Source organism: Etheostoma spectabile, chromosome 8 (genome assembly GCF_008692095.1).
Source record: "Etheostoma spectabile isolate EspeVRDwgs_2016 chromosome 8, UIUC_Espe_1.0, whole genome shotgun sequence".
Taxonomy (NCBI): Eukaryota; Metazoa; Chordata; class Actinopteri; order Perciformes; family Percidae; genus Etheostoma; species Etheostoma spectabile.
The window spans coordinates 14,112,417-14,121,522 of NC_045740.1; the positions used below are offsets into that span (position 1 = coordinate 14,112,417).

The following is a 9,106-nucleotide window of genomic DNA, read 5'->3' on the forward strand; positions in this document are numbered from 1 at the left end:
TGTGCGTGTGCGTGTGGGCAGAGAGCAGTGTTTACGTGTTAGCAGCAGAATTATTATGAGCATCAGATTAGTAGATTGAATGGTCAGTTAGGGATGAAGGATATCGATAAAAAAAATCTTCTGTCACCATGGTAATGTATCTTATGAGATTTTCTGGAAAGTCATTTGAGAAATAGCGTACACTATAGAGGAAATAACAAAATGGCAATGTCTACAATATACAACTAGATATATTAAGTAAATGATTACCTTGGTTTAAACCAGAGATCTTCAACAACAATCTTCAGAGTTGCAGCGGGGGGCTGCCAAATTAATGTTTGATTAAAAAGTACAAAATATTCCTTAAAACGAATCCAATGTATTATTTGTAATGTGACGGCTCCTAGGCCTCAAGACCTATTAAGTCCCTTCGGTTGCTGGGTTACTGGTTGCTGGTAAACTGATTAAAAGCATGTTTACCTTAATTTATTTAAATAAACAAAGGTAAATAATTAATTTAAAGACTGCCCAGGCACGCCTATTTATGGACATGTGAACAGTCAGTTTATCCAGGTGTCAATCAATATTAGCCAGTCCCCAGATCCTAGCAACCAAAGGGACTTAATAGGTTTTGAGGCCTAGGAGCCATCACAGGAAAAATACATCTTTTTTTTGATGATTTTGATCATTGATGATAGGCTTACTGGTCTACAGCTAAGGTAGCCATAAGGTAGCCATCCACAGTGAGAATGCATTGAAACAGGATGTATAATGAATATGTCAACAATTATTATTTTTAGTATTAGTATTGTTAAAAAGTATGTGTAAAGGTATGCAACTCAGTTTTATACAGTTTATGAAGAAGGGGGTCCCTGCTCTGTCTATTAATCAGCTAAAAGGTCCTTGGCCTAAAAAAGAGTGAAGAGTGTAAAGAGGAACATTTAAAACAAAAGGTCACTTCACAAGTCATGTATGGTGCTACAGTACTTACTCTGTGAAAACAGTGTAATGGAAAGCCGGCATTACAAATGGGCTTTTTGTAGTTTGACATACAGTACATGGGTATTTATTAGGCGTGGTTGATCTGGCAAAATGGTCTATTGCTTTATGGGAGATGTAGAATTTTGTTTTTCGGAGCTTTACCCATACAAGGAACTAAATGTCTTGATATATCAGCTTCTGCTTCTTAAATCTTCAATAATTTTTCTTTAGAATCTGTCTCTTGTGAGCTCTCCAGCTTTTTGCAAGTGCAATATTACATTCCTTGAGAAATCCTTTAATAGAAGGATGCCCTTTGACATTATTGGATTGTACTGTATGCTGTCATCCTTATTATTACCATTACTTCATCACTTTCATAGGTCAAATAAAACATATCTTCCAAAAATAATTCTTACAGTTCTCTTCAGCTTCTACATTTAATATGATCAGTGGCCCTGTATAATCCTTAAAATGTTGTAAGAGCTCTAATTGACACCTAACTGATATTCATCTTGTCCTCTTCAGGTCAGAGAGGAGATGCTGCTGGAGGCGCTGACGACCAGGAAGACGGTTACTGTCGGAGAGAGGCTTATCGTGCCCTACAAACTTTCTGAGGTGACTTTTTGAGTGACTACAACATCCACATACTGCACCTCATCAAAATCTGACACCTACCCACCTGAGCCAGAAACGCACAAACTATCTGACCTTCTCAAATTGATGACCTATTACTGGTAAACCCCTGGTTCCTTACTGCCAGCACACTTTTAATGAAACCCAGAAGATGCTAAACACTTAGGGAGAATTTAAACACTTTTTGTAGTATGCCACTAATGGTCATAAGGGCCTGTGTGAGGGTGGCAGTAGAGGTGTGGCTTAAGAAACCAAATGCTAGCCAAATGTTTTATGTAGTGCGTCAGCTGTAGGCGAAATTCTGTGTTTGTGTGTGCATGTTCTGGAGCTTGTCTGGGGAACTTGTGAGACTTCTCAAGCCCCCACCGCTTCTTTCTAAGGCTCTTTTGATATAGGTCTCTTCCTTTGCAACTTCCTGTTTCCTGTCAAGGAACAGGGCGACTTAACCCCGTCTGTACAGCCCTCTGGACAAAATGTACCTCCAGGATGGCTCAGTTGACCTAGATAGACTTCTCTCGCTGTGCTAGTGAATCTAATAATATTCAGTGGTTTTGGTTTATCTCTCCGTCCCGAAAGCCTTTGATGCTTTAGCATAGAATTGAATTTGGTCCAGCCTTCTGCTCGTGTCTGTAGGGCCTTTTGTCTGTGGAAGGAAATGCTACACATAGATAGTCTGCTACCCTGCTCAGCTCCACCCCCTCATCTGATCTACGGGTTAGTTTAGCCCAACAATGGTTGCTCCCGTTCTCCGTGCCTCCCCCCATCCTTCCAGTCATGTGGTCTGGTCTAAGGAATGTGCAACCTCCACTGGAATATACAGTACAGAGGCCAAAAGCCAGAGCCTGAGTCTGTCTCAGTTTGTTTCTGTCTCTCTATTTTGCCGTCAGTCATTCCCTTTTTCTAGACTATCTGTAAAACAGAGGCACAGACAGTGTCATTAAAAACTTAATCATGGACAAGGGCAGCATGTAGGATAAACAGCTGCAGCTTCTGATGTCATGCCATGGTAGTTCCTTACCATCCTTCACAAGGTGGTCTTATCTTGAAAGGAGCAAGAAGCAAATGGATAAGAAAGACCTGGAGAGTATTAGACAGCAACCTTTCAATCTTTGAAAGTCCCTTATTGACAGAAAAGGGAACGATCATAAATCATAGAATAACATAATGGGAAATGTGTGCTCTAAGAGAAGAAAAGGGTCTGTTAACATACAGTTGTATATCTCTCCCAAAATACATGCAATAACTGATTTTTATGTCTATTTGGGGCCAGCAGAATGCAGCTGTAAATGGACTGCACTTAGATAGCCCTTTTCAATCTTAACAGCTTTGTATCTTTCAGTCTTTTGCTCAAAAAACAGATGCTATTCTATGTTGTTGTTTTTATTCTACTTTTAGCTCTGTTTTGGTCTCCATTCGCTCCTAAGGGAACTACTGTTTAAGTATATATAATCTTTGTCTGGTCCTGGTCAGATAGCATACATTGGTGTTTAAAGAGCTCCTCCGCTAAAGATAGCTGCTTGATGCATCTCAAAACAACACTGATAAGAGCGGTGAGGGAGAACCAAAACAGTAAAATCAAATAAAGAGCTGAAGGGGCACTGTAGAGTCAGGTAAAAATCATCTGTGGGTTGTCACTATGCGCTACAAGGGACCCTTTTCTTTTACACATAGTCTTGGTATCCATTATTATACAACAGTATTGATTATAAGCACTTTCAGTCTAGCTAGCAGGCATTGAGATAAGGAATCCTTTCCACGCTCACCCGCAACTTTATATTTCTCTACATCGCCAGCACCCTCATTTACATAATGTAACTACAGTATTTGCCTAACCCCAGCCATTACTAACGCTAACCCTTAAAACAAGTCTCAAACCTCAAACAGCTATTTGAAGTGACAACCAGTCAAAATGTCTGATGTCTAACAGTCAAATTAGTCCTAACAAAACACACACACACACACAAACAAACTCCCACACAGACACATACACAACGAGAGCAGCGTCAGTGAGGCCCTGTCCTGAACGGACTGTGGGGCCGTGGGAGCAAGTTGAGGCCACCTGTGGAATCCATAACACGCCTGTTTTTATACAAAGGAAATGTGGAAAAAAGAACCTGGCAAATGTTACCGGTTTTTCTCACAAATGATTTCTTCCTACTTGGATAAGACATGTTGAGAAAGTGTGCTGGGCAGCTGTCTCATCCAGCCACAGTTGAGATTGGGAGATTTTGCTGTGTGACCTGCTGAACCTTGGTGTGCTGCAGAGTAGAGGTTGGTATTTCCCGAACAATAGCCAGTAAGATCCCAAAATTAACTGGATGGGCCCTGGTTCAGTCACGTGAAATTCACTTATGTATTACTTGGTTTTGGTTCCAAAGTAATAATGAGAGTAAAAGTAATTCAAGCGGAGCTTGAACTGTGCTCGGCAACCTCTAAGGAGGTCAGCATCTGGAGTTTGTAGAAGGGATAGTTAGGATTTTAGGTAGTTGGGTTGTATGAGGTACTTATCCATTGTCAGTGTATTAGCTACTGAAGATGGCGGTTGGTACACGCCCCCAGTTTGGAGAAGCAGGCAGGAGTACCGACACAGAAGCTAGGCAATGTACTGCTGGTCTAGATTGGTTAGTTAGTTTGTGTTATTGTGTGACTTTGGAGTGTGTGGTGTGACTTTGGAGAATCCAAACTAATCTGATTTTGAAACCTACTGTATTTCACCTTTTGCGTTGAGCACGAATGGAGAGAGAAATAAAACTGAAACCAATAATAACATAGGGACTTGTATAAGGTCAGAAATCTGTACAAACCAAAGTTCTAGCATAGTGTAAACTTCACTTTAAAATCAAGTTATCATTAATAATATTTATTGAAAAATGATGGGGAATTCCAGTTCCAGCCACGCTGAGCACTAATAGTCTTGACCTCTGTGGTTTAACGTGGGTTTAGACACGGCGTTTATTTCAGGTCTGGAGAAGTGAGAAAACCATTTGCATCTCCAAGGTCATGAATGCATGAATGTGTGTGTCTGTTAAGGTGCACATGTGTGTGAGCCTGTGTCAGTTGAGATAAGGTGTGATCTGTATCTGACTCTGACATTTTTGATGTGGCTCCAGATAATCTGACTTCCTTCTTCCTGTTTGAAGACAGACAAGGGGAAGTGAGGGGGTAGCAATGAGACACTCATTCATATAAAAGGTCCTGCTGTTTCAGAGTTGTCAAATCCTCATAGTGACAGCGTAGAGGTAATCTACCATTGCTGAGAAATTGTAAAATGTATGCAATATACACTGATAGACAAAAACAACAACTCCATGAATACAAATTAAATACGCATGCAGATTGGCATATTGTGGTGAAACACACTCGCAAACACAAAACATCCTGCAGAGAGGAAGCTAGCAGGCCACGTGCATCGTGAGCTCATGCTGCTGTTTTTACACCTCCTATGGTTTTCAGAAGAAAGAAAGGCATGGTAAGAGAGTACAACAACTTACCCTCAGCAGAACCTTATAATCACAAACACTAGCTAAGACCTGGTTTAACAGCCAAGACAATTACACTTTACAAAAGTCTCTGAGTCCTGCTAATTATTTTGTCAGTTTCTTGGGTGGCCTTCCAGTAAAACATTTTCAACTCATTTGCTTCTAGCCGTGTTTCCTCCTAGTTTGTAACTGGTCCCATTGTGGTGAATAATTAAATTAGATGGCAAACACAGAGACAATTCATGCTCAGTGACCATGTCAAATGTTCACATCTCATCTGCCAATCCCTCGAGTTCCTGCTGAAGCATTCAAATCGTGACTCTTCTCATCAAATGTTGTATTATTCATAACAATCTTACATAACTTCGTGGGAGCAGGGACGTCACAAGCCTGCTTGTTAAAAATATCACAAACAATCAAAAATGCAAGAGGGAAGAGGCAGCTTTTAAAATGCATGGTTTTGCTTCATCACAGCTGTTGGCCGCATGTGGTCTCTGCAGGCGGCGTTTTCTAAGCTTAATCGGGTTCACAGTGTCCCACAAAGGTCTCGGAGAGAGGAGGAATGTTTTTTTTATTGTTTTGTTTTTGTTCATTTTTTCAGGAATCATCAGACCAACTTACTCTTGCAAATTTGGTTAGTCTGAACTTGTGTCCCTCTGAGCCTGGGTCGTAACACAGTGTATGCTGTAGGTGATATTTTAAGTTTAATCATTAATTAACCAGGCAAATTAATTAAAGAAATGTTCAAGTCTGTCTTAAAACAATACGCAGGTGCCCACATGATCATTGCAAAAGGTTATGTTTGATGCAATCATTCTTCCTGTTTATTTTGGCCGTTAAGCGACGCATTCCCAAATCGGTTTCAATTTAAGTGATGTGGGACAAAATTCCACAGTAAACAAATCTCAGAACTGGACTGCAGCCAGGCTTGGTGGATGTCGGGCATGTTGGTTTTGATAGGAGATAGGTATCAGGATGACGCCGAGTTCATTGTACAGAAAAGTGAAGGAAAAGATAATTTTGTGAATCTTTGAGCTCCTTGTGTTATGTAACTCTACATACAACAAATTATGTATTAAAGTTATAATCCATAGCATTATAGTGAGCTGTTTGTTAGGATGGCAACGCTTTACATAAACTATGGTGTGAAACCAGGCTTGGACTCGTTTTCTCACAGACAGCTTGAGCAAAACCAAACATCATGTTGTTTTCACTATCTGTAGTATCTGGATCTGTATTTGACATAAAGACCTTACCTGTCTGTGGTTACCAAGTCAACCAGTTAAGTGTTTGATGAAGCAGAGTAGTGAAATCCAAGGGCCCTTGTCAATGTTTTATAGACTCCCCAGCATTGATAAAGGGCAGGGTGTTCTTTCCTATTTGTTTTCAATCTCTGCTTAGTCAAATCTACTCTCATTGGATTATTGGGGTCTCAACTATTTTGGGGTTCCTGGCATGAACATGTTTAACCGTCGTTGAAGCAGATTTCTTGTCTTGTTCCACTCCCCATTCAATCATAACACTTCTTGCTGCCAGAGAACGTGCTGTGGTGTCCAAGACTCCATTTAAGTCAGCTTATGTTAGCTTAGCATGCCTTTCATCATGTCTAAAGAGAGAACATAGTTGCTCTTTGGCTTGTCGAGGCGTAATAATGGCTCCTCTTGGCAGTGTTGTTTTTTATGAATCAAAAAGCAATCCGTGAAAAAAAGAATTGTCTAAATAGTAATCTGCAGGTCTGGAGGCACTTAAGGCTCTGGCTCCTGACTGAGAACACCTAAAATACTACAGCACTTTGCACAGCAAGACTCCCGAGCAGAAGAACAGTAACTCAGAGTTGTGAGCAGTCTGGGGAGCTTTAACACAGGCTCTGTGTTTACCCTCGAAATACAAAGTGTCTGTTGTTATAAACCTTTAACAATTTATTAATAACAACAGCCCCAGTGTCTTTGTGGTATTACTGTAGCTCTCTGGTATCTCTATATTACAGTTGCAAAGTTTCAGACAGTTTGCATTGTTGGTACTTAATGCAAGTTGACTTATTCTAACAGCCTGGTGCTACACTCGTGGTGTTTGTTTCCTAATAAACGTAATGTAGATATGTGGATGTTAGTTTGGATGAGAGGGCGGATACCACTCTCATGTCTGTAAGTATTTGCTAAATGTGAAGGTGGAGCCATTGGGCGATTAGCTTAGCCTAGCCTAGAGACTGGCTTTGTCCATAGGTAATAAAAAACATGCACCAAAGCTAGCTGTAAAACAACTTAGAAATAGCATGTTGATTTGTCAAATTTGGAGTTTCCCCCTGCTTAACTGCTTGTTTGCCACAGTATTTCTGAAACCTTCTGGTTTCTGGATTTTATTGATTGACTCTTATTGTTGCCCAATCAGATGACTCAGCTACTTCCTCTGAAAGCAGTTCATTAGACCTCATCTCTGCCCACCTTACACATTTAATATGACACTGATCTGGTTCCAGAGAAGAGAGAGGGAACATTAATGTGTTGTCACATTGCTCTGACCGAAGCTGCTGCAGTTGGCATGTGTTTGATTTGCAGGGATTGATTTTGCTAAAGGGAAGTCGTCACGTACAGAGGCCATGCTGCAGAATGACTTTGCATTATGCTGTTAAAAAAAAGACCTGCACACAATAAATAGGTTAACAAAAAGTAGAAAGTGTTTTACTGTTTGCATAAGTGTTCCCTCTGTATTCATTTCACACTTAAGGGGCAACACTGAAATACTACCACCACTGTGAAATAAAAATGAAAAAAAACGTATTGGCTCCTGTTACAGATTTAGAAATCCATATGTTTTTGATCAGGAGGAATCTGATGTGTTCTTTGTGTGTGTGTGTGTGTGTGTGTGTGTGTGTGTGTGTGTGTGTGTGTGTGTGGTTTTGAGGTGTGTGTGTGTGTGTGTGTGTGTGTGTGTGTGTGTGTAGGCGGGCACGGTGAGGGACTCCATGGCCAAGTCACTGTACAGCGCTCTGTTTGACTGGATTGTGTTCAGGACCAACCATGCTCTGCTAAACAACAAGGACCTGGAGGACAAGTCAAAGGTAGAAATGAAAACACACACACACACTTATTCTGTGTGCTCACATACAGAAACCACCTACCTAATACCTGTCCGGGAGCCTGATATTTCCCTGCATGTCGCTCTGGACGTTATGAAACCAGTAACATAAACAACATATTGGCATGTGTTAATTGTTCAAAAGAGGTATGGAACACTGCAATTCAACACTAACAAATGATTGGAAAACAAATACAGACAGGCTGGTTTTTCTCATTCACAAAACCACATACCCAAATTGCTAAGTATCTCATATATCTTGCAAAATGAAGAACTGCAACCAAAACTACATATAAATGTAAATGAACTGTTGTATACTGCTACAGAGTCTTAACAACTACTCAAAGCGCTTTTACATATTACAGGAACCATTCACCATTCACATACATCACATATATACACTATGGCCGGGGCCGTACGAGGTGCCACCTGCTCATAAGATAAACACTCCGATGGCGCAGCATCGGGGGCAACTCGGGGTTTAGTGTCTTGCCCAAGGACACTTCAACATGGGACTGCCGGGCCAGGGATTGAACCACCAACTGTCCGATTGGCAGGCGACCGCTCTACCACTTAGCTACAACATCAAAATCAAACTTTTGCACCAAATCCCACACACTTTATTCATATTACCAGAATTTTGTCTAACCAACTATGCACTGTTTCACCATAATGAAAAGCATCTCATTTTTAGTATGTTTTGCCATTATACTAAAAATTGTTACTTCCATTTTTGTTGTAAAAAAAACAACAAAAAAACAGGTGCTCACCTGTGGTCTTTTCCTAGTGCTCACTTCCTGATTGAAGTGGTAACAATTAACAATTGAGTTGTTATTGGCCAATTAGCTCACGTAGTGCCATTTTGAATGGTTGTGTTTTGAAATGCCATGGGACTTTATGTCACATTGTTGTTGTTGTTGTGTCTTATGCTCAGAACCGTGTTCAGTGCATTTAAAAAG

General features: G+C 40.5%; 1 protein-coding gene across 17 annotated transcripts in view; it reads left to right on the forward strand.

The window, feature by feature from the left end:
- myo9ab (myosin IXAb) overlaps positions 1-9,106 on the forward strand; it is a 157,329-nt gene that overhangs the window by 99,142 nt on the left and 49,081 nt on the right. For all 17 annotated transcript variants that reach the window (XM_032523971.1, XM_032523974.1, XM_032523976.1 and 14 more), the window contains 2 exons: positions 1,486-1,575; positions 8,014-8,130. In XM_032523971.1, coding sequence (XP_032379862.1) covers positions 1,486-1,575; positions 8,014-8,130 — 207 coding nt within the window. The remainder of the gene's footprint in view (positions 1-1,485; positions 1,576-8,013; positions 8,131-9,106) is intronic.